The 25,330-nt window shown below is 33.9% G+C and overlaps 4 protein-coding genes across 5 annotated transcripts; 1 reads left to right on the forward strand and 3 right to left on the reverse strand.

The window, feature by feature from the left end:
• Positions 1-12: 12 nt before the first annotated feature.
• On the reverse strand, positions 13-11,174 carry LOC139094475 (uncharacterized). The gene is made up of 6 exons (XM_070645509.1): positions 9,855-11,174; positions 9,475-9,551; positions 8,742-9,366; positions 1,071-2,288; positions 936-1,012; positions 13-818 (listed from the first exon to the last, which is right to left on the reverse strand). The coding sequence occupies exons 1-6, from the start codon at positions 11,126-11,128 to the stop codon at positions 190-192; spliced, it is 3,900 nt and encodes a 1,299-aa protein (XP_070501610.1). The 5' UTR covers positions 11,129-11,174; the 3' UTR covers positions 13-189.
• Positions 4,360-7,993, reverse strand: LOC139094341 (outer dynein arm-docking complex subunit 4). 2 transcript variants are annotated; one of them, XM_070645375.1, is made up of 4 exons: positions 7,969-7,993; positions 7,591-7,806; positions 5,808-6,051; positions 4,360-5,477 (listed from the first exon to the last, which is right to left on the reverse strand). In XM_070645375.1, exons 2-4 carry the CDS (start codon positions 7,720-7,722, stop codon positions 5,032-5,034), a joined length of 822 nt encoding a protein of 273 aa, XP_070501476.1. In that variant the 5' UTR covers positions 7,723-7,806; positions 7,969-7,993; the 3' UTR covers positions 4,360-5,031. The 2 variants fall into 2 exon arrangements, with proteins under 2 accessions (XP_070501476.1, XP_070501477.1); XM_070645376.1 differs by lacking the exon at positions 7,969-7,993 and having other exon boundaries at positions 7,591-7,870.
• A 7,057-nt stretch (positions 11,175-18,231) lies between the features above and the next one.
• On the forward strand, positions 18,232-22,969 carry Cpr51A (Cuticular protein 51A). The gene is made up of 2 exons (XM_070645377.1): positions 18,232-18,358; positions 22,187-22,969. The coding sequence occupies exons 1-2, from the start codon at positions 18,281-18,283 to the stop codon at positions 22,928-22,930; spliced, it is 822 nt and encodes a 273-aa protein (XP_070501478.1). The 5' UTR covers positions 18,232-18,280; the 3' UTR covers positions 22,931-22,969.
• On the reverse strand, positions 19,083-20,794 carry LOC139094352 (waprin-like protein). The gene is made up of 2 exons (XM_070645389.1): positions 20,524-20,794; positions 19,083-20,196 (listed from the first exon to the last, which is right to left on the reverse strand). The coding sequence occupies exons 1-2, from the start codon at positions 20,744-20,746 to the stop codon at positions 20,087-20,089; spliced, it is 333 nt and encodes a 110-aa protein (XP_070501490.1). The 5' UTR covers positions 20,747-20,794; the 3' UTR covers positions 19,083-20,086.
• Positions 22,970-25,330: the final 2,361 nt, after the last annotated feature.

The raw sequence follows: 25,330 nt of genomic DNA on the forward strand, positions 1-25,330 counted from the left end.
TAAAGCAATTAATTTATTAAAATTTATTTATAACTTTTATTTCCGTTCACCCAAATTAAATCAAAAATCTTAGCAAAAATGACAAGATTAATATACTTATGTCCTTAATATAATAGGCTGGACAGATACTTTATGATATACCATGACAACCCGGCTAATAAGATATAACTCAACTGGATCGATTTCTGACTATTCAAACCGATTAATAGAGACCCCATTGATCCAATCGATGTATTTAGTCACATCCGTAAATACCGAATAAGTGTCAACATCACATCCATAAGGTCCACCAATCAACGATGATGACACAACTCCACGAAGATAATAAGTAGTTCCATCATTCACAAATAATCCACTTCCACTGTCACCACGACAAACTCCAACACCAGTTCCAGTTCCTCCACAAAATGTTCGTCCGCTGGAAATTCCTGCAAGTGCTCTGTTATTCTTAAAACAGTCTTTATTACTGTGAATTGGGGTTTCGAGTATTTTTGGAATAGTTTCATGGATTTTTGTATCGTCTTCACTTTTTCCATATCCAACAACGACACCAGTTGATGCAGAAGAAGCTCGTCCAAGACAAATTGGTTGAATAAATTCACTAAATGCTGCTTCTCGTTCCAAAACCAGCACAGAAATGTCAGCATCAAATGCCTGTGTGAGTGTATTCCAATCAGGATGAATATTGACTCTTTGAACAGCATGAAAAGCTCTTCCGATTTCGACTTTTTTGTCCAGGTCATAAGCACCAAGCTGAATGACGATTTCACCTGCCAATGTCGGTTTTGCCGTTTCTTTATCTTGAATGCAATGTGCAGCTACAATGAAAATGATGTTTTATTTGGTTTAATTAGTGAATCAGTGTTATCTGAGACTAGCCAGACATTTATTGTTAAGAATTTACCCCAAGTAAAAATAGCAATCCTTTGACTTACCTGATACAACTTTTCGGCTAGTCACAAGCGTTCCACCACAAAAAACATCACCAGATGGTCTAGACAGAACTGCAACCCTGAAGAGAATGATAGTCAAAATTTTATATGTTTTGTACATGAACATGCTGTACTTACCATGGAAAGTTACCCCTTGTAACAAATCTGCCACCAATAATATTTCCAACTCCTTTGACAGGCTGGCCACATTGATAAGTACGGGTGATGTCAACAGGCTGAGTTTTTGTTGCTTTATAATTCTCAAAACATGTCTTCAGCCCAACTTTGATTTTAGTTCCTCTGAGGACTTCATTGCTGCATATGTTGTCCGTCATATTCATCCAATTAACTGCTGTTTTATCAATGAATTTTTCATCAATTTGATTGATTTTGTTGTTTTGCAGACCAACTGTAAATAAGTTCTTATGAACACCAAAGGATGCAGCATCAATTGTAGCTAACTTGTTACTATACATGCTTAATAATTCCAAATTTGTTAAAGGTTCAAATGTATTGTGCGGCAGTCCTGAGATTTCATTGTTGTAGATGTACAGTTTTTTGAGGTTATGTAGACCAGCAAAGGAGTTTGAATACAAAAGCTTGATTCTGTTATTATCAAGGGAAAGTACCTCTAAATTTGTGAAAATCTCAAAAGATTTATCTGGAACTAATGAAATTTGGTTTCCATTTAAATACAGCCATTTTAAATTGCCTAAATTTTTAAACCATTTTGAGTCAATTGACTGTAGCTTGTTATTGTGTAGATCAAGATATTCAAGTTGAATCAGTGGATTAAAAATATTTGATGGTAAAAAGTTGATTTGATTATCGACCAAAATTAATAATTTGAGTTTATTTTGGGATAAAAATAAATTTTCAGGCAATGTTGTCACTTGACCCTCTTTAATCATTATTTTAGAAAGTTTTGAATTTCTGGTGAGCAGTTCATTGGGTATGGAGTTAAGCTGAGTTCTATTTAGACTCAAAACATCCAAATTTTCACATTTTTCTAATGAATTTCCATCAATTGAATTCATATCAGCAGCATATGACTGTATAACTTCAAGATTTTTAAATTTTTGACAATAAGTTGATGAAAATGTGTTTATGCTGTTGTCACTGGAAATGTACAAGTATCTGACGTCATCATCAGTACGTCCAGTGTTAAGTTGTCCATTGATTGTTGTCACTGTGTTGATTGACCTTTGCAATTTTGTGCTTAAGTAGCAGGAATAGTAGGGTTTGTTCTGATTTAAGTAACCAGTGATCATATAATTTCGTATTTTATAGTCACAGTCAGCTGATTGAGCATCAACACAGCTTTGCATCCACAAAATTCCACAGAAAACTATCAAAATATTCACATTCATTTTTGGTGATAATTAATTAATTTTTATAACTTTTTCTTCTTATTCAAACTCAACTAAAGAACTACGTTCTGTACGGTAGATGAGCAGCACACAAACTGAAAGAATACATCAAAAAATTATTAACAAATATATATTTTTTTGTTTGGAAGTTCCTCAAAAAAATTAGCAGATATTTAATTGAGACAGTTTTGTTGATCTTATTCATGACGTCGCTCGTTAATCTTGGAGCATTTACACCTAGGGTCTTGTAAGGAAGAGATAGTATTGCACTTGGTATCGGATATTGGCAGACGGAAGCCATCGATAGAGCCAGCTTCAGTCGACTCCTGTTGGGAGGTCATGAATCACAAGTGATCTGTACGGTCAGCGAAGCTATCAAGGTTGATCTGTTTCAGATCCTTAGAGGAAAATAGATAAAGTGAGCAGCACCACAGTAGCTTCATAGTTCACCATAATTGACTCAATTCCACACATAAACATCATCAATTATTATAATTAGGCTCCCGCAGTAAAGCTAAGGAACCATTCAAAAATTTATGTTTTATATAACATACAGTGTGAATATTCCCATAAAGGTTATCCGCCTTTAGGGTTTTTTTATAAATTCAAAGTTTGTATGAATATATTGTTTTTGGTTTTAGAAAATGGAATTGAAATTTTTTACAAATAAAGGAAATTGCTGACTTGTCTTGTGAAGTATATGGTTTGGGATTGATTGTGGCGACATCTTGTGAATGTTGAAGTTTATAGGTTAATATGAGAAATTTTTAGTTTGAATTTTTGATGACCGTTAAAGTGATTTAATTCAGGATTAGACATTGTGATGAAAATTGTGAAAATTTATGATTTTTCCGACTTTTTTCACATCAAAAATTGTGAAAATTTGTATTTTTCCGACTTTTTCATTTAAAAATTGAGATTTTTAAGGTTTTTGAATTGAAAAAAGTTGTAAAAATCATGAAAAAGTTGCAGTTTTGACGACAGCGTCTGATTATTGAATCAGAGTTGGAATTACTCATATTTGAAGTCGATTCTATTGATGTCAACTGGACCAAACTCAAGTTGAGGACTTTTTGGTCTTTTGTAGTCTGGAACCAATAGAGCCAGCTTCAGTCACCGACTGAGAGATGCCATGGATCACACTTGATCTGTACGGCCAGCGAAGTAAGTAAGTAGTCTGGAACCTCGTAGTCCTGCCAATTCTGCCTTGGTGTTCATTTACTTACTTACTTTGCTGGCCGCACAGATCAATTGTGATCCATGAGCTCCTTTAGTTTGCGTCTAAAGCTGACTCGCCTGTTATCTGCCACTTGCCAATTACCAAGTGCATTACCATATCTATCGACAGCATCTGTCCATGGTTTTCATGTAAAATTAAGAAAAAGTTTAAAAGATTTAAAGTAATTTTTTTGAGTGTAAATTTGAACAATTTTTGCATTTTTATTTGCATTTTTTTTATAATTTTCTACTTAACAAGCTAATTTTCTTTGATAACATGGAGTTTTATTTGAATGCACCTAGACATAACCAGAAGAAGGTGTTGAAGGCTCTAGCTTCCTCTAAATTTCTTTAAAACCCCGTTGTGTTTTCAATTTGAGTTCGATTTGATCTTCAGAAATAGGGTATAGATTCTTATTAACCTAAGAGTTACCGATGTCTAGACCGGAACCGAAACAGGGACCGGAACCGAAACAGGGACCGGAACCGAAACAGGGACCGGAACCGAAACCGAGACAGGGATCGGAACCGAGACAGGGATCGGAACCGAGACAGGGATCGGAACCGAGACAGGGATCGGAACCGAGACAGGGATCGGAACCGAGACAGGGATCGGAACCGAGACAGGGATCGGAACCGAGACAGGGATCGGAACCGAGACAGGGATCGGTACCGAAACAGGAACCGAAACCGAAACAGGGACCGGAACTGAGACAGAACCGGAACCGAGACAGGTACCGGAGCCAAGACAGGTACCGGAGCCAAGACAGGTACCGGAGCCAAAACAGGTACAGGAGCAAAGACAGGTAGCGGAGCCAAGACAGGTAGCGGAGCCAAGACTGAGACTATCCGGGAAGTATCAATATCGATCTCGGAAATTTGTCGAGGTCGAGACTTCGAGAACCCTTATAATTAGCTCTATTGAACCTCCTCTTCTGGCTAAGACTGATCAAAATTGATGAAATTAAGATTAATTGACTAGGTACTATCATTACTCAGCTCCTGGTTATGACTAGGTTTGTCAATCCTGGAATTAAACTGTAGTGAATAACAAGATTGATCCTGCGATACAATTCAATTCCGGGATTGAAAACTTTAGCGACGACTCTACACACTACATATATTCTGATCTATTTTAATTATCTATTCCAGTAGTGGTCAACCTTTTATTTTTCTCGGTACACCTTGGTGGTAAGCGTTGACTGAAACTGCACATTGCACACGGTTCATGGCATTTCCAAACAATTTTTCTTGCACACTAGTGTATCGCGGCACACAGGTTGTCCAGTACTGATAAATTCCAATTAATAATCATGTAAACTCCAATAAATCAGCCCCAAATTCTAAACTCTACAATTTCTACCTTAATCTACATTTGTAAGACATCTTAAAAATATTCCCATTTTTTACGGCCAACCCTTCACTATTTCCACACATTCTACTCAATTCTAACTTCTTCAGCAGCTCGGAAATTCCTAAATTTTCAAAAATAAATCACAGATTCCCATCCCTCAATTCCTCCACGCTAAATTCGCCGACATTTGTGGAATTGTCTCATGAATCGCCTTTCCACTTGACAATATATTTGTTGGCTTCTGTTGCCTCCAAAATTCCTGTCGATTATTTAAAAATGCAATTGCATCCTTTGCATAGCCAGAAACATTTTCTGATTTTGTGTCAGCACGCTTCAAGTCTGGATGTTTGAGTAAATTTTCCAGATATTCCTTGTCCACAAATAGTTCGCCGAGTAACTTCCGGGATTGTCTACGCTCATAAACTTCACGACTTATTGGTGCTTTTTGAGTTTTTCTTGTATTTGTGCTGGATGCTGGCGATAATGAGCGTGGAATTGGTGGAAGTTTATCGGACTTTTGGAGTGCTGCAAGTTGTCGCGGTTCGAGTTTGTGTTGACAACCGCCGATGGTGTTCTCGATGGCTTCTTGGGTCTTTTGGACACCTGAAATGGATGATGAACATTTAGGGTTAAAGCAGTGATTGTAGATGAATGCCATGCTGTCCAATCTGTGTGTCATGGCACATCTTGGTTGTAAGTCTCGATTGAGTGGCTTGTGACATGCTGTTCATGGCATTTTGGAGTGTGTCATGTCACACAGTTTGGTCAAGACTATCTTGGTGGTAAGCCACGACCAAAATGGAATTCATGGCACTTTGGTGACACACAAGTGCATCATGGCACACAGTTAAGGCAACACTGCCCTAATCTAAAGCTATTATGAATTACAACAGCCATTAAGCCTTAAAACTCCAACTTCAACCGTCTACCTACCCAATCTAAAGTTATTCAACTCTGGTCTCAGTCTTAGACCACGATGGAAGAACATCAAGCTATGCTCAAACTTTCCAAGATAGTAAAGTGCCTCAGCTTTCTGATAAATTGCTCGAATACTATTCTTGTCAATCTCTAATGCTGTTTCTGCATCCAAAAGTGCCTTCTCTGGTTCACCGAGTTGTAAGTAGCATTTTGATCGTGCGATGAGTGCTCCTTGGTCATTTGGTGACATTTCGATGGCCTGCAAGTAAAGAAAATCATGAAAAAATTGTCTAAAATAATTTGTAGAATTTCCCGCCAAAAACCTAACCTTGCTAAGGAACCGAACACCATTATCCAAATTATTATACTTAATTTCCCTCATTCCAAGCATCAAAAAAGCCATTGCATCTGTATCATCAGGCATAATTCTTGTCTTTTGTTTCTCTGATGTCTGTTTAAGCTTTAAATCATACTTTATGTCCATATAACCGAAACTAACAGCAGCTGCACGATCCTTATCACAATAACATTCATCAATTGCCAATGGAACTGACTTGAACTTTCGCTGCTCAATTACAATGATGTTTTTACGTCGCATCCAGGTTGGAGTAAAAGATTCGCGACGTTCTTTTGGTTGCTTTTCCTTTTTGGGTTCTTTGACTTCGGGTTCCTCCTTTTTTGGTTGCGGTTGTTGGTAGAGGCGGGATGGTTCCTCTTCATCAATGTTTGGTCCTCGGACGTAAGACTGGAGCATCTCTTCATTGAAGTAGTTCATTATTGTGAATTATTTGAGTTTTGGGAAGCTTTTGATGATTCTTGGGTATTTTGATGACTGAAGATTGACTTGAATGACTTAAAGTTATCCAAAAAAGTTCAAAATTGATACCCGAACTTGAAAATTCCACAATAATTTACAAGATACACAGAATTAAGGATCAACAGTTGGTTGAAAAATAAACAATTGAATGTAATAAGAATGCATGTCAATTGCTATGGCGATCGTCACATTGAACTTGAATGTTGAGATACAGATGGCGTCGGTTGATGCTTGAGTAATTTTGGGGGGATTTGTTAGGATTTGGATTAACGGTTTGAAGGTTTTGGTCATTTATTGGGTAAATTTAGTTAGGGAATTGGCAAGAATGAAACATTTCGGACAAAAATCTGGACAAATTTCAATATTTCGGCCAAAATTATTGCAAAAATGGCTAGGATTTGGCAGTCAGAAATCTGGCAGAAAATATAATTTTCGGTCAGAAATCATTCAAAATGAAAAGCAAACTTTTCGGCTAGAAATTTGGCTATGCTTGTCGGTCAGAAATCTGACAGTAAGTAAAAAAATACTTTTTAGGATTCTGAATGAAAGGAAAATTTTCGGTTTAAATTCTGCCCGAAAAAATCCGCCAGAAGTCTGCCAATTTTTTCCGGACGAAATTCTGACAGACTGCAAAATAAAAATTTTCAAGCAATCTGATGAAAAGAAAATTATTCGATTAAAATTCTGCTCGAAAAAGTCCGCCAGAAGTCTGCCAAATTTTTTCGGGTAAAATTCTGACAGACTGCAAAACAAAAATTTTCAAGCAATCTGATGAAAAGAAAATTATTCGGTTGAAATTCTTCCTGAAAAAATCCGCCAGAAGTCTGCCAAATTTTTTCGGATAAAATTCTGGCAGAAATCAAACTAAATTTTGCACCAATTTAATTAAAAGTAAAATTTTCGGCTGATATTCTGTCCAAAAAAGTCCGCCAAAATTCTGCCGATATTTTTTTGTTTCATAAAATTCTGCCAACATCTTACCTGATTAAATCCAATTACAGCCTTTGCGTAATTCCTCATTTTCATCTGATTTGACGCCTCATCGCAGAAAATTTTCCTCATTGCCTCAATTTCATCGTTTGGATTTTTCTTATTTCGTCCTTTTCGTGACATTTTTTTCTTCTTTGACCTTTTCTTTGATTCGTTTTGGTTCCTTTCATTGTTAATTTTGGTGGGTATTTAGTGAGGTTGTGGGGACTAGATGAAGATTTTAGTAATAAAAATTGAGATTTTATTAGTGGATTTTGATGGTGAAATTGGAGGAATTTTTGGATTATTTGGAACATTTTTGGTAATTTTTAATTAAATTTATTTCTTTTTTTGGAAATTATTGAAATTTAATTTAATGAAAATTCATACAAAATGTGGGTTTTAATCCTTTTAATTCCTTGAATTTTTCAACTTTTTATTTAAAAAAAACTATTAACAATTTTTAATTATTTTTTTTAGCTTATTTTTAAATTTTAATTATTTTTAATTTTGATTTTTTTTTAATTTTTCCAAATTTTTTTTTTTTTATTTTTCAAATCTTTTTAATTTTTCAAGTTTTTTAATTTTTTTTAAAATTTCAAATTTTTTAATTTTTTTAAATTTTTTTATTTTTTTTAATTTTTATTTTTTTTTAATTTTTCAAATTTTTTTAATTTTCAAATTTTTTTAATTTTAAATTTTTTTTAACTTTTCAATTTTTTTATTAATTTGTTTCAATTAAATTATTTAATTTATTTATAATTTTTTTTTTAATTTTTTTAAATTAAATTTCAAATTTTTTTATTTCTTTTTTTTTTTTTGCAATTTTTCAATTAATTTTTTTAGTTCCGTTCTATTCAACTCAAAATCCCGACACAAACTGATTAAATTAGACGACTGAAAAAAAAAGTCAGGAAAATATAATAAAATAAGAACTAAGGTAAGACAGCAACAACAATAAACAAGTTTTCTTTTATTATTAGAAGAAAAAAATGAAATAAAAAATAATGAAAAGTTGTCGAAAGGAACTGGAAAAAAGGCGAATAAAACATAGAAAATTAGTAATGAAGTGAATCACGTCCCATGGATGTATTCACACCATACATTGCAAAGGAAGGAACTGAAAGGCTGAATATAGCTCAACTGGACCATTTTCTGACTACTCAATTCGATTTATGGACACCCCATTAATCCAATCGATGTATTTAGTCACATCCGTAAATACCGAATAATTGTCAACATTACATTCACGATTTACATTAAGTAACGACGAAGACACAATTCCACGAAGATAATAAGTAGTTCCATCATCCACAAATAATCCACTTCCGCTGTCGCCATTGCAAACTCCAACACCAGTTCCAGTTCCTCCACAAAATGTTCGTCCACTGGAAATTCCCGCAAGTGCTCTGTTGTTCTTAAAACAGTCTTTATTGCTCTGAATTGGAGTTTCAATCATTTTTGGGATCTTTTCATGTTCTGTTGCATTAACTTCACTCAATCCATATCCAACAACGACACCAGAACTTGCAGATGTATCTTGCACAAGACAAATTGGTTGAATAAATTCACTGAAATTGACTTCTGGGTCCAAAACCAGAACAGCAATGTCAGCATCATAAGACTGAGTAAATGGATTCCAATCAGGATGAATATTGATGCTTTGAACAGCATGAGAAATTCTTCCGACTTCAATTTTTCTGTCCAAGTCATAAGCACCAAGTTGAATGATGATTTCACGTGGCAACTTTGGCTTTTCCGCATCTTTCTCTTGAATGCAATGTGCAGCTACAATGAGAATGACATTTTAGTCAAAACAGGAAGGATACGCAGGTGGAAGGGATGGTTGCATGTTTGGCCAAAGTAAACATACCAAGCTTGCATCCTAAAACTTACCTGTCACCACTTTTCGACTAGTCACAAGTGTTCCACCACAAATGTATTCACCAGATGATGTAGACAGGACTGCAACCCTAAGAAGATTGATAATCGTTATGTTATAAGTTTTGTGCATTAGTCAAAGCAGAATTCGAAGTCAAATTTCAATCTGAGTTTTGGGTAGATTTGACAGGACTATGGGAGCCCGTACTCCAATGGAGGCACATCCACTTATAGGTTGAGCATGGAAAATTCAGCTTGGATAGAATTCGAGAATCTAGAATGACTGCATCCAGAGAAGCAGTAAGCTAATCGATTTAAAATCCGGCATCAGGCCAGCGTAAATCTGGCAAGGTCATCGAATAACCGACAAGTCTAAGGATTGGTGCTGTACTTACCATGGAAAGTCACCCCTTGTGAAATTCTTCCCACCAATAATATTTCCAGTTCCTTTGATAGGCTGTCCACATTGATGAGTACGAGTGACTTCATGCTGAGTTTTTGTTGTTTTATAATTCTCAAAACATGTCTTCAGTCCAACTTTGATTTTAGTTCCTCTGAGGACTTCATTGCTGCATATGTTGTTCCTCATATCCATCCGATTAACTGCTGTATTATTAATGAATTTCTCATCAATTTGGTCGATTCTGTTGCTTCCCAAATAGATGTCAACTAAGTTCTTATGAACACCAAAGGATGCAGCATCAATTATAGCTAAGCTGTTACTTATCAAGCTCAATCTTTCCAAATTTTTTAAAGGCTCAAATGAATTGTGTGGTAAGTCTGTGATCTCATTGCTGTGAAGGCCAAGAATTTTGAGGTTATGTAGACCAACAAAGGAATTTGGATTTAGGAGCTTAATTCTGTTTTTATGAAGGTGAAGTTCCTCTAAATTTGTCATGAATTCAAAGGATTTGTCTGGAATTTCCGCAATTTGATTTTCACCTAAAACCAGCTTTTTTAAACTGCTTAAATTTCTAAACCATTTTGTATCAATTAACTGTAGCTTATTATTGTTTAAAACAAGTTCATGAAGTTCAGTCAGTGAATTAAAAATATTTGATGGCAAATATTCGATTTGATTCTGTTGTAAATTTAATATTTTTAGGTTCTTTTTGGATGAAAATAAATTTTCAGGCAATGCTGTGATATGATTGTTCCATAGAAATATTCCTGATAATTTTGAATTTCTGATCAGCAGTTCACTTGGTATGTAATTTACCCGAGTTCCTTTTATTTCCAAAATGTCCAAATTTTCACATTTTTCTAGTGAATTCCCATCAATTGACTGAATGTCAGCTGTTGATTCTATAATTTCAAGATTTTTGAATTTTTGACAAAAAATTGATGTAAATCTGTTTATGCTGCTGTCGTTGGGAATGTAAAGGTTACTGACGTAATCATCAGTATATCCAGAGTTATGTTGTCCGCTGATTGTTGTCACTTCATTGCCAGCACTTTGTAAGTTTGCCCTTAAGTAGCAGTAATAGTAAGGTTTGTACGGATTTATGTAACTCAAATTCTTAAAATATCGTATGCCATAGACACAGTTAGCATTGGATGATTGACCATATGTAAACTGTTGTGGTCGAGAATAAGCATTGTATTGAGCATCAACACAGCACTGTATCCAAAAAATTCCACAAAAAATTATCAAAATATTCACATTCATTTTACTTATTCAAACTAAACTAAACAGCAGGGATCTTAAAGCCGGGAGAACAGCACAAAAACTGAGAGAACACACCAAAAAATGAAAAAAAAATCTTAAGACACCAATAAAATTACAACAACAAATCAGAAGATGCAATCGATAACATGTATTTGTTTGGAAATTCCAATCGTAATTTTGGAGATTTTTTTTACTAAGCAGGTTTTCTTTACCTTTTGTGTGTTAACCATTAATGATCATGTCAAATTCAAATGTTAATTTGCCATTTTTATGTCTCATGGAAAGAACTTTTCTATAGAGATAGTATTAACATTTAGAATTGGGAATTGGAAAGCTGAAACTAGAAATAGAGCCAGCTTCATGCGCCGACGTAGGGAGACCATTGTTCACACTTGATCTGTACGGCCAGTGAAGAAAGTAAATAAGTAAGTATGTCATAGAATTGAATAAAAGTTAGTTTATTGAGTAGAAACCCAATGGGAATATATGATTTTACTCAATTGATTAGGTATATTAGGCCAACAATGAGTCAGATGCTTTTGGAATAACCTAGGCTCCAATTCGGAGCATGGTTCCAGTAAGTAAGTAAGGAGCCGTTCACAAAATCGTAAACAACTCTCCCCCTCCCCTCTTCCCTAAAAAGCGAACGTAACAAGTGAACGGCCCTAAGTAATTAAATGAATTTAAAAAATTGAAAATGGAAAGCACGAGTCAAATAAAAAGAAGGGAATGGGTTGACCCTCAACCCAGTGAATACGACCCTTTAGCTGATTGCCGTCCTAGTCATTTTGTAAAAATTGGTAGTGTTAATTCATTCCAGTTATCGCAAAATCGTTCGAATTAACTTGCATGATGGCTTGATGCAGTAGAGACACAGGTTTTTTGTGAATATCTCAGCAACGCCGCAGCCATTTTCAACACAATTTTTTGTATTTCGTAGGGTATTATCATGTAAGTTTGTATATATCCATGTTCACATGCTGAACCGGTGTGAATATGAAAGATAGTTTTCGTAATAAAAAATTGGAAGAATATTTTTTTTATTGTTTAATCGGTATAGTCCCGTTATTGCTGCATGGCTGGCCAGATGAATTTTGGCATGTTGTTATTTACTTTATTAATTCTCATTTAAATTTTTGTATTTTTGCTACTTTTATTTAAGAAATTTTGTCATCAGGCAACCCAAAAACCATTTATTTTATTAGCTTTAATTTTCTTCTTCCTTTGTCATGTTTAACAAATTTCAAGCATTAATTTTATTTCCTCATTCTGTTTTGCTTGATTTTTGAACCAGCTGAAGTTCATGAAGTCAGAAATTTTTACCCCAATTCATTTATCAAGAATTAGAAAAGTCTCCAGGTTTGCACAACCCACTTGGTTTTGAACATAATGAACAGATTTAATATTGATTCATAAATTGACAGTTGCTGGTGCCATCTATAGGAACACATGGATCAAAATTGATCTATATGGACACTAAAGTATCACAAAGGTTCGACAGCCCTGTATTAAATTATAAATTAAGGAAAAAATGTACACAAAAAATGACTATGAATCCCTCCCATTATTAAGCTTTATTCCTGCATTTTATTCATTATTTATTCCCAAATAACATGCAATATCATGTCATGATGAATAAGGAATAATTAAAGCTTGGGAAGGTGTTCTGGAATCTTAGACAGGGGCACATTATGGTGGGTGGATTGGAGTCAAACCATTTTCATTTTTCTAGTTTTTTGAAACAAAATGAGACAGCGAAACCTGATGATACCCTTTCCTACCTCCCTCCTCCAATCCAGAGTTCCAAAACAGGTACCTGTGACAGGCAAGAACCGTACAAATTCTCTTTTTTCTTACAAAACCAAACAAATTATCAAGAATTTGTATGGTTTTCGCCTGTCATAGGTAGCTGTTCTGCAACTCAACTCTTATCCCTCCTCTCCTCCCTCCTCATCTAGAGTTCGTCCTAAAACCGCAGGTCTACATCTCCTGCATTTAAATGAGCATTCCTTCAATTTTAGAGGAACCTTTAATATGAAGCAAAGCTTGAGGTCGTCTCGAATTTACTATGAAGAAGTTTCGACTTGACTAAACTTTTCCATACAAAATTCTAGTCGACTTCGAGTTCTGGTATCAAATATCAAGTTGCTACCTCCAAGTATCAAGCATATTCTTCATACTAACTCCAATATAAGTATCAACTTGATCCATTAAATCCCTCAAATCATTAAAAGTCTTCATCAATCCACAGCTAGAACTTTTAATCCCAAGATTAAATTTCATACAATTCCGGTATTCAGTACATTTCAATCCAGAACTCCTTTTTACAACCCACAAAAAAATAAATGACAAAATATCGTTAAAATCAAATCAAAATAAATTTGTGCTGCACACATCAGCCTATAATTTTGTACCCTTACAATTTACATATAAATTTCTCATTTTACTTTATGCCATTCAGGCATGCAATCTTGTTAAACAATGTAAATAATGGCCCCCACCCGTGAACATAATCATGACATTTATGTGAGTCGCGTACGTGAAAAGGTGAAAATAAAGTTTCAAGGAATTGATTGAATAATTGCCGCAAATTGACGGGTTTCGTGAAGTTTTTTTTGTGGGTTTTTTTTACTCTTTACATGAGTATTTTTAAGCATGCGATATGTGTGAATGTGAATTTGAAATTTTTAAGTTGGTTAAGGTTGCTGAGGATGGGGGAAGGGGGATGTTGAGGCAATGGATGTCTGAGTTGTCAATGAATGACTTTGGTAAAAAAAAACTGACTTAGGAGTCAATTTCTCGAGTGGAGGTACGGAAATACGGAAATGAGTGAAAGTGAAGAAATAGTGAGACTTACCTGCGACGTAGTCTGGAGAGGGGGGCATTGAGGGCACAAACCTCCTCTCCGAGAATTGGAAAATTGCTTATTTTATTTAATTTTTTCTTAATTTTAAAATTTATTGTTTGCTTTTTTAGAAAAAAATCAAAAAAAATGGTCGGGTTGCTCTAAAAAAAATTATGGCTACTCCCCTGCCACTTGCTTTACCGTATCATGAACGGAGAAAGCGGTTCAAGATACTCATTTATAGCAAATACAGACTTAATTTCTTTAGAACATCTTATTTGGAGTCTGACATCGGATTCCCAAGAATAACACAAAAATCCAGTCTCAACTCGACATGGCTCCGCTGAATTGATACCGGATTGATGCCAATCACATCAATCTGATACCAGATTTTGGATTAATGACTTAACTTGTGTTATTTGAACTCAAATTAAAGAACATAATCTTGATCTAATCAAGGCAAAGGCTACGACATAAGAGAGGAAATAAGACTTACATAGCTTTATTGGAACTAATAAATCCATTTTTGTACAAATTATATCCATTTTTTTGGGTGAAATTGACTTTAATTCTGATTTATTTATTCACAGTTTCACTGATTTTATTGCATTATGTCCTGTTTATCCTAATAAATCCTTAAAAATTACATAATTTCATTTTTTTGCATCCTTTAACAATTCAACTCCAAACTTCCAAAAATTCAGCCTTTTCACATTTAATCCAAAAATCCTCAACACTTTAGATTCATCCACGCTATCACATTCTTGAAATCCTTCAAAATATCCTTCATAAATTTAAACTAAATTTTTTTAAATTTTTCATTCAGTCTTGACTCGTAAAATTCGCGATTGAAACTGAATCGGGAGGAAAATAAGCACAAAAAAAAAGTGAGAAAGAAATTGCATAAAAAATTATTTTTTTTTGTGTTGCTTTGAGTGAAAAAATAAAAAAAAATAAAACAAATGAATTGCTTTTCCCACATCACACAGTCAGTTGTCGATTGAAATAAAAGAGGCCAAGGGATGGACATGCTTGAATGAAGGAGGTAAATTGGGGATTGAGGTAAACAAATTGACAAAAATGAGTGAAAATTTGGTAAAATTGAGCATAAATTGAGGAAAATTTGACAAAATTGAGCATAAATTGAGGATAAATTGGCAAAATTGAGCATAAATTGAGGATAAATTGGCAAAATTGAGCATAAATTGAGGAAAATTTGGCAAAATTGAGCATAAATTGACGAAAATTTGACAAAATTGAGCATAAATTGAGGATAAATTGGCAAAATTGAGCATAAATTGAGGATAAATTGGCAAAATTGAGCATAAATTGACGAAAATTTGACAAAATTGAGCATAAATTGAGGATAAATTGGCAAAATTGAGCATAAATTGAGGATAAATTGGCAAAATTGAGCATAAATTGACGAAAATTTGACAAAATTGAGCATAAATTGAGGATAAATTGGCAAAATTGAGCATAAATTGAGGATAAATTGGCAAAATTGAGCATAAATTGAGGAAAATTTGGCAAAATTGAGCATAAATTGACGAAAATTTGACAAAATTGAGCATAAATTGAGGATAAATTGGCAAAATTGAGCATAAATTGAGGATAAATTGGCAAAATTGAGCATAAATTGACGAAAATTTGACAAAATTGAGCATAAATTGAGGATAAATTGGCAAAATTGAGCATAAATTGACAAAAATTTGGCAAAATTGAGGACATTTTAGCAAAAATCCTGAAAAATTGGAATAAAATCCAGCTAAACTGAGCCAAACTTAATCATAACCCCACAAAAAAGCCTAAAATTTACCCAAAAATCCCCAAACTTGAACCAACTTTACCAAACCCAATCCATACAACCCAAATGTCTCAACATCTACCAACACCTTGCCCAGTTCATTCATATATTCACTCCCACTCCAATTGCAGCACGTTTAACAATAAACAAATACAGCCACGGCTCATGGCTCCACTTATCAAAATTGAAATCGATCAGACAATTTTTGCTGTGCTGCTTTCTGTTCCCATTTAGGAATTTTTTTTGATTTATTTTTCCTCACAATTTGTATTATTATTAATAAATTTTTCCATGGAATTTGATGAGTCACAAGCAATCGGAATCAATAAAGGTTGTAAAAAATTGGGGATGGATTTTTGGATTTATTTGGGGGTCATTTGGCAGTGATTGGGTTGAGTTTTGAGGGAATTAAATTGAGAATTTAGTGGATTTGAACCTAAGATTGACCATATTGGATCAATTTTAACATTCAATAGCTCAATCTCATGGCTGTTGCCTGCCTATACGATGCTTTAACCCCCTTTATCCCCTTACCCCACATCACCCATCAATCAGCAAATTATCTGCAACTTTTTTTCTTTCTTTCATTTCCTTCAATCCGCAATACAAAGTTGAAGGTAAAGAACTTTCAAAAAACTTATTCTACAGGAAGGAAAGGAACTGATAGTGAAGGTAAAATGTGCAAAACTTTTCAGTTTCTGTTTTGTTGCATAAAAAAAAGTTGCAAAAGTTAGCAAAAAAAAATTGCATTTTATGTGGGAAAACTAATGAACTCAAATGTGCCAGAATGTGACATCGCATAGCTTTATGCAAAGTTATTACGAGAAATATTGATAAAAATATGAATATTTTTGGAATTGAATGGCACTGCTGAGTTTTGAAGAAAATGTAGAAAATTAAAGATTGAAATGGAATATTTCCCCTTTAAGATATGCTACATTTCATACATGCAGTTTGAATTTGAATCAAAAATGTCAACGGAATCAAGATTTTCTTGGACATTCATCAATCGTGTATCTATAGAATTGGGTAAGTCAAAGTCTGACTCCGAAGTTGACCAAATGTCAAGTGTATGCATTCTCGTGGTATCACCTGATTCTGATAAATATACCGCTGGCGTCTAAACTATGTGCCGGGATAAGTACATGAAAGGATAGAGTAAACGATTATCCAAACCACCTCGTCTTGTATATCATGAAGCTCAGTGAACAATCTTTGCTAACCAATTGTAACGCTTTATAGCAAAATCATGGACCGAAATTTGTGGTCCGTAGCAAAATTATCTCTTAAACCCAGTCATGCTGGATACGCATCTTTTCATAAAAGTAGCAATTTTCCACTATGGACCGAAAAATACTTAAATTTGGAGCCTTCTTGAAGATGATGGTTTTTGTTCCTTTGGACGTTTTGCTGCCAATGCTGCTATTTCGCTACTTTCATATCTGGATTTTGGATTTTACTTTTTACTGGATAACTTTCCCTTTATGTGGATTTAGAGAAAAGGACAAAACGTCTTAAAAATTAAGTACACAGGTTACCAATCATTGCTCGAAACTGACAATACTGCACTGGGTAATGCCAAATAGTTAGCAACATAAGGTAATAACGGTCAGATTTTAATTGAAGATATCCAATTCTAAATTTCATCCACAACAGAATGTCATAACATGTCAAATACCAAACATGTTCAAATCAAGCTTCTAGCAAATTCCAAAGTGAAAGTGAAATTTTTTTACTTCTTCTTCGTCTGCAACTTGAACTTGTTTTTGTTTCTACTCGAGTGATTTGTTAATCAGTTAAACATGATTATCGTCACCTTTGTGCTGATTCTTGTTTGGCTTGTTTGGTGTCTCAAGGTCAAATGAACTGGATTTTGTAATTGATTTGTTTTGATGTGCTGGAATTTTTATGGATTTGAATATTTGGGGTCTTTTGGGGGTCATAAGATGGTAATTGTGTGAATTTTTGGAAAAATGCTGTTGGTAGTTGGTGATTGGGAATTGGCTAAGGGTAGTCAGCTACAGACTCCAACTAAGAGAGGCCATGAGGGTCTCCAGATGACAGGAAGTAATTAAGTGTCTAAAATACCAAAATTTCACTTCAAACCTCCAAAAATCTGCAAATTTCACTAAAATCTATTTTTATATCCACAATAATTCCAATTATGCTGTCTATAAAATTATAAAAATGCCTTAAAACCCCCTCAATAAACAATAATTCCTCCCTACAACAGCCAAACAAGTCTATCGACCATAAAAAATATTGATTGGATTTGACTTCAAATTTTCAACACAAAAATACTCCCTCAGCCCTTCCAGAACGTCTTCATGCTGCAAATAACATGAAAATTCCCCCAATGTTCCCCATTCCATCAAGACAATTGTCAATAAATACATCCAATTTTAGTAAATTTATTTCCATTTTAGTTTTATTTTTTATAGAAAATATAAAGTTTTTAGTTGTTTGACATAAACGAAATAAAAAAAGGAATAAAAAAAATATGAAAAAATTATTTTTCGTAACTATAACAATCTTGTTAACAATATCGATCGATGTTTGTGTGTCGCAGTTTGCTGCTGTGAGTAATCTTTTGGAAGTTATTATTTTTAAAAAGTGATTTTGTGAATAAATTTGAATTTAAATTGTTGGGAGTTGAGCTCAAGGTCGAGTTGAATTTTGTATGGGGTTGAGTAAGGGTAGGGTGGTCAGACGATTTTCGCAAAATATCGGGGCACTTTTGGAAATAATCGGAACATTTTAAGGCTTTGTCGGGACACAGCAGCAAGGGAAAAAAGTACAGCAGCGTCCCGGCAAAAATATAGCAGATGGCCGCCCTAAGTAAGAGTTTCCAATGTTGGATTACTCGATGCCAGACTACCCGGGAAGTCTTGGTCTCGGTATCGAGGTCTCGGACTTGATCTGGCTCCATAGAATTAGTCGAGACCGAGACTTTAGGAAACCTTAGAGTCGAATCAACTCAAGTCGACTTTTTAATACTAAATCCGAGTCGACAATGAGCTATGGTTGGTAGACTAGGGGGTAATATATTAAAAAAAAAGTAAATTGGAAAAAAAATGTTTTTTTTTTTTGAATTTTTTTAATAAATTCAACATTTCGATTAAAATTTATAATTTATTGGTTATATTTGTGATTTTTACAATTTTTTTTAATTAAAAGTCGTAATTCTTTTAAAAAAAATGTAAATTTTTAACAATTTTTAACAATCATAAATTTTACAATTTTTTTTTAAATTAAAAAATTGCAATTTTATTAAATTAAACATTGCAATTTTTTTTTAATTTTCCACAAAATATGAGTAGTAATTTACTAGCTAATATGTCAAGTTCTCCACTCCGGCATGATTATATTGAAATGTATATAAATTAAAAACATAAAATCAATTTTTCAATTTATTTTTTTGTAAATATTGATTGCGAATATGATTAAAATATTTAATACATTTACATATTAAAGCATGAGTCCAGAGGAAATTAAAAGTTGAAATTTAGAATTTAGAAATTATCATAAAAATCATCAAAAATGCAATATCCAATATCAAATTAAGTCAGAATATTTTATCAATAAATCAAACCAAATTTCAAATTTAAAGCAGAGCTCGAAGTCGACTTGAATTTTGTATGAAGTCAAGTCGACTTTTCCATACAAAAATCTGTGTCGACTTCGAGACGCTGACGTGAAATTTTACACTTAAATCAATTAACAGCGACTTGACCTTAATAAAAATAGAACAAAATATTGCATATAAATCATAACAACTTAGTGTTAGAAAATACGAAATTATAAAAGCGTAGCTGATTGGGAGACTCGGGATGAATTCAGGGTGAGGTGTTTGGGGTCATCTAGGATTTTCAATCCCAGGATTAAAATGTATTAAATTCCGGAATTCAGATTCCTAGATTCCGTAAAAATTAATCCCGAGATTAATAAACCTAGGGTCAACTCCCAAGCCCATTATCGGCAAAAATTCATCAATTTACTAGGATTTTTCATAACCCGACAAATTCTCAAATAAAGAGCCAATTAGGACTCAATTATTGACAAGGATGGAAGGATCTAGAAAAACCTTAGCAAATTTAAGAATATTTATCAAAAAAGAACAGATGTGTACCCCAATCCACCACCAGAATTGACAGGACCTTGAGATTCTAGACCCCAATTAAGGCCCTTACTCAATAGACTCCAGCCAACCCTGTCCCCAGCCCTCCTGTTGTCCTCCAAACTACGCCTTTATATCCATAAACTTATGTATCTAAATTAATCTTAATATTTACAAAAATTGAGATCTTTAAGATCTAACACATTTAGGCTTCTTTGATGACGGATCAGTTCCACATTTTTCAAATGAACTGCACTTTACGTTACCGCAATAAGATCCAGTTGCTGAGTTTGAGCCATCTAATTTTGATTAAAATAAATAAATAAATAAATTAATTAATTAACGGATGCAAAAACAAAGTCAATTTAGAGACTCTAGAGCAGTGATGGGCAACCTGTGTATCGTGGCACGACATTAACCACAAGCCGAATGAGGTTTTGGTCGTGACTTACTACCAAGTTGTTGCCTAACATCGCTCTAGGGCATTTCAGTCCAAATTGAGTGCCACGGTACACTATAGTGCCATGAATCGCATGCTGTGAGTAATTCCAATCATGTCTGATCACCAAAGAGTATCGTGCCACAAAAAACCATAAACAGCACTGCTTTAAACTAATTTTACTCACACTTATCACCACTATTGCTTCCAAATTTTGAGTTATTTTGTCTCGAGACACAACTTCTTGTTGAGCAGATATTTGGACAGCATTTACCGCCACTTGATGCACATTCAATGTCTTCCTTGCACTTTGGTGTACACGTATTAACTTGTGTATACGATGGACAATCAGGTGATAATGCAAAAGTTGCAGCAATAAGCACAAAAACTAAGAAAATTGTCAATCTCATGATGTCGGCAGCTAAATTGTGACTGAAAACTTTTTCTCATTTACAATCGCAAAAATGACAAGTTTTTAAAGCAACTTCGAGTGCGTTTGTTGCTGTCGTCGTAAAATACTCAATGACCGTATAAGTATTTTGTTGTTGTTTGGTCAGTTTTTTGTGTACGGCTGTATTGGATATATGATTTTAAATTGCAAATTTATGCAAACTTATTGCAGTCATATCAGCATTTAGTCTGAATTTTTAAAATTTAGATCTGAATTTTAATGACACAGTTCATCCTCAATTCTTATTAATTTCCAATTCTGAATAGACGTGTCAATAATAAAATGGAAAGATAAACAAATTTGCCGGTTGAATGACGCAAAGAAAGGCTTCATGAATGAATGAACAATTGAGGATTTTTCTTGAATTTTTAATTTTATTTTCGTGGCTTGTTTTGATGATTTTATTGGGATTGATTCATTGGGTACGGAGCAAGTCCAAAATACACTGTTTATGACATGCTGAGTCAAAAGACAGTCTTTTGGCTCTCATGACAATTTGTTGAGTCATAAGAAGACCTGTTGAGCTTACAAGAAGGTCTGTTAGCTCACAAGACAGTCTGTTGACTCACAAGACAGTCTGTTGGCTCACAAGACAGTCTGTTGACTCACAAGACAATCCATTAGCTCATTACAATAGACTCAGATGTCAGTCATTAGATAAGATCCACAAGTCAACATAAAAACTGTAAATTATTGTCCAAAAAGACACAAGAACCTGTATAGACTAGTCCTCAACCACCAATATTAATTTACATGACAGACATTCATAACAAATATGTAGACACATCAATCCAGTACTCAATGAAAGCATTTACTGTATATGTAAATAAATAAATTTGTAAAACACAAATACACAAGATTTATTGCCTGCTGAATATGAGCATAAAATAAAAATAAAGCAACAACAACATACATGTGAAGGCAATAAGAATGTAAATTCAATAATAATAATAATCAGTTTGCAATAACACACGCAGTTGTGAGTTCTCAATGAAACAGGGTTGGAATCCGAGTTGTGACTTGTACTGACAAGGTGGATTTGGGGAGTTAGGTCATGAAAAGGGATTGTTGGGGATGACTGGCGTCGTCAATAGTTGAATTGTCGTCTGTCTTGTTTCAGGGGTGTATCTAGGAGGGATGGGGGGTACTGTGGTGAAGGAGGAATGGTGGCTAAGGAAGGAAGGGCTGTATTTTGGGGGTTCAGGGGTTGATGCCCGTTGCTTGTTGCTCCATATGTGTTCACCAACCCTACAATCTATCATTTTACAGTTGCACAGCTGCTACTTCAATTCCGACTTGTGAATAACATTATCACTTACCTCAAAAAGAAGCATTTACATTCACGTTGCTCAATCATGTGACTTATTGACTCACAAATCACAATACTTTCCAATTTCAGATTTTACAGCCAAAATCAATCAGAAATGGTGCTGCATATCATCAAGAAGTCTTTTATGGTGGAAATAATCAGCCAAATGTAGTTCAACAGCAACAAGCTATTCAGTCGATTGGTAAGCTGAATATTCCACAAAGTTTGAACAAACCAAAGCTAGCTCCAAGGGATGGAATTTTTGATGGACTTTTACGTCAAGGTCCTATTCCGGTTCCAACAGTTGTAACGACAACAACAAGACGTGTTGAAGTTTTTGAGGATGAAGAATTTGAAAACACGCCACGTCCAATTGTGCCTGGAATTTTACGTCAAGGTTCAATTGTAAGACAACCAGTTGCAGTCACGACCCAAGAAACAACTGAACGTGTTCGATCGACAACCGAGGAACTGACATCTGAAGAACTTGAACATCAAGCCAAGTCAGCACATTATGAATTTGGCACATCCGTTCGTGACACAATTAATGACCATGAACATACACGACAGGAAATTCGCGAAGGTTTGGCATTGAAGGGCATGTATTCATATTCGGATGGATTTTTCCGACGAACTGTTCATTATGAAGCTGATGAGGGTGGATATAGAGTCACAAAAGAGGAAATTCAACCAATTACTGGAGATGGACCGAAATTTAATCCACGTGGACAGGCTGAAGTTAAGAGCACTTTGGCTGGAGATTATTCAATTACTGTCGATGATTTCAGGTTGAATAAGCAGCAGGAGAAGATTTTGTTGAATGATGAACAGTAGAGAGTGATCGGGTTGTGGATTAAGCATGTCTAGATCGATTGTTTGTCATCGAAACAGAACTTGCTTATATCAAGCTAAATAGCTGAAATTGTTAACTTTATTAAATAAAATTTCTGTAATTCTAAATAAACGTATCCATAATTAGATTGAACTTTTCCCAAATTTGACTGAACTTATCCCAAATTTAACTGTACTTATCCCAAAATTTCCTGAACTTTTTCCAAATTTGACTGAATGTATCCATAATTTGACTGAACTTATCCCAAGTTTGACTGAACTTATCCCTAAATTTGACTGAACTTATCCCAAATTTGACTGAACTTATCCCCAAATTTGACTGAACGTATTCCCAATTTGACTGAATTTATCCTAAATTTGACTGAATTTATCCCAAACTTATCTGAATTTATCCCTAATTTGACTGAACTTATCCTTAATTTGACTGAACTTGTCCCCAAATTGACTGAACTTATCACTAATTTTACTGAACTTATCCCGAATTTGATTGAACTTATCTCAAACTTGACTGAATTTATCCCTAATTTGACTGAATTTATTCCAAATTTGACTGAACTTATCCCCAATTTGACTGAATTTGTTCCTAAATTGACTGAGCTTATCCATAATTTGACTGCACTTAACCCCAATTTGACTGAACTTATTCCAAGTTTGACTGAATTTATTCCAAGTTTGCCTAAACTTATCTCTAAATTAACTGAACTTATCCCAAATTTGACTGAACTTATCCACAGTTTGACTAAATTTATCCATAAATTAACTGAACTTATCCCAAATTTGACTGAATTTTTCCTTTATTTGACTGAATTTATTCCTAATTTGACTGAACTTATCCCTAATTTGATTGAACTTGCCCCAAATTTGACATAATTTAATCCAATTTTAACAGAACTTATTCCCAAATTTTACGTGACTTATTTCATGTTTACCTAATTTTTTTCGAAATTTTCAGATCATTAACTTTATTTTAAATTTAGACTTAACATCAATTAAAGCTGCATGCGTAGTGGAAATAATTACAGAAAATTTGTAAATTCAGTCTAAATTTACACACAATTTTTAATTTTCAGTCAAACGTAGACCATGAATAGCTTCATACCAATTCTAATTTTAGCTTCAAATCTAGCCTTAATTGAAGCTATTGGAAGATTTTTGAAACTTGAAAATTGCTCATGCACTGGCAAGTCGAGTGTCATTGAACGCTGTGAAATCATCAATGAAACTTTTAATTTCATTTTTGAGGTTAAGAAGCCTTTAACAAAAATTCGAGTAAGTTTTGGTCTAAAATCAATAAATTCAATTTTGATATTTATGAAAAAAAAAACTTTCCAGACTGACGTCTGCCTTTATAGATATGAAAATTCACAGTTTCGTGTTTTTGCAAAATGCCAAAGTTTAGACTATTGTGACGTGGCCAAGGACAATTTTAAGCAAAATCCATTTATACATAAATTTTACAGTTTAATGAAGTTCAATCATGTTGCAAAATATATGAAAAAGTGTCCATATACAGGACGTGTTGAGCTGGCAAATTATCAAAATAGTAAAGAATTTTTAAAGACTTTACCAAAAGGAGTTCTGAAGTATTATGGATCTGTACACAATGATGATGATGACAACATTTTGACACATTCTATCCTGTTCTCTAACTCATGAATTATGAACATTTTGTTAAGGCTGATCATAGTTTGGCCTTAATAATGAACTTATACATCACCTTAGTATCAATGCTAAAAATAATTGTATAAATTTCTATAAGATGTCAGCACTAGCTTGCAATTTGAAATTTGGAAATGAATGAAGCCTTACTAGGAATAATAAAAGCAGTTCTTGACAACCTTGTTTTCTTCATACTGAACTTATCCTTTGAAAAACTGAACTTATTCTCTTACAAAGTGATGTCTCCAAAACTAATCCTGTCCTTTAATAATCTGAACTTTTTTTATGGAACAACATTAACTCTAAAAACTGAATTTATCCTCTAAAAACTGAACTTATCCTCTAAAAACACTGAACTTATTCTTCAAAATAATTGAGCTCATTCTCTACAGATCTTATCCTGTAAAAAACTAAGTTTATCATTGAAAAACTGAACTTGTCCAATGGAGAGATGAATTTAGCTTCTGAAAAACTGAACTCATCCTCTTGAAACTGAATTAATTCTCCAAAAATTTATCCTCTTATCTGAAAACTGAACTTATTTTAAAAATTAACTTTTCCTCTATTAAAACTGAATTTAATCAATTTAAACTGAACTTATCCTCTAACATTCTGATCTTATCTTCTGAAAAATTGAACTTATTCTCCAAAAACTGATCCTATTCTATAATAAACTGAACATATTCACTATAAACTGAACTTATTCTCTTATAAACTGAACAT

The sequence above is a fragment of the Chironomus tepperi genome, unplaced genomic scaffold (genome assembly GCF_022539635.2).
Source record: "Chironomus tepperi strain 1889 unplaced genomic scaffold, CSIRO-AGI_Ctep_v1 contig_354, whole genome shotgun sequence".
In the NCBI taxonomy this organism is placed as follows: domain Eukaryota; kingdom Metazoa; phylum Arthropoda; class Insecta; order Diptera; family Chironomidae; genus Chironomus; species Chironomus tepperi.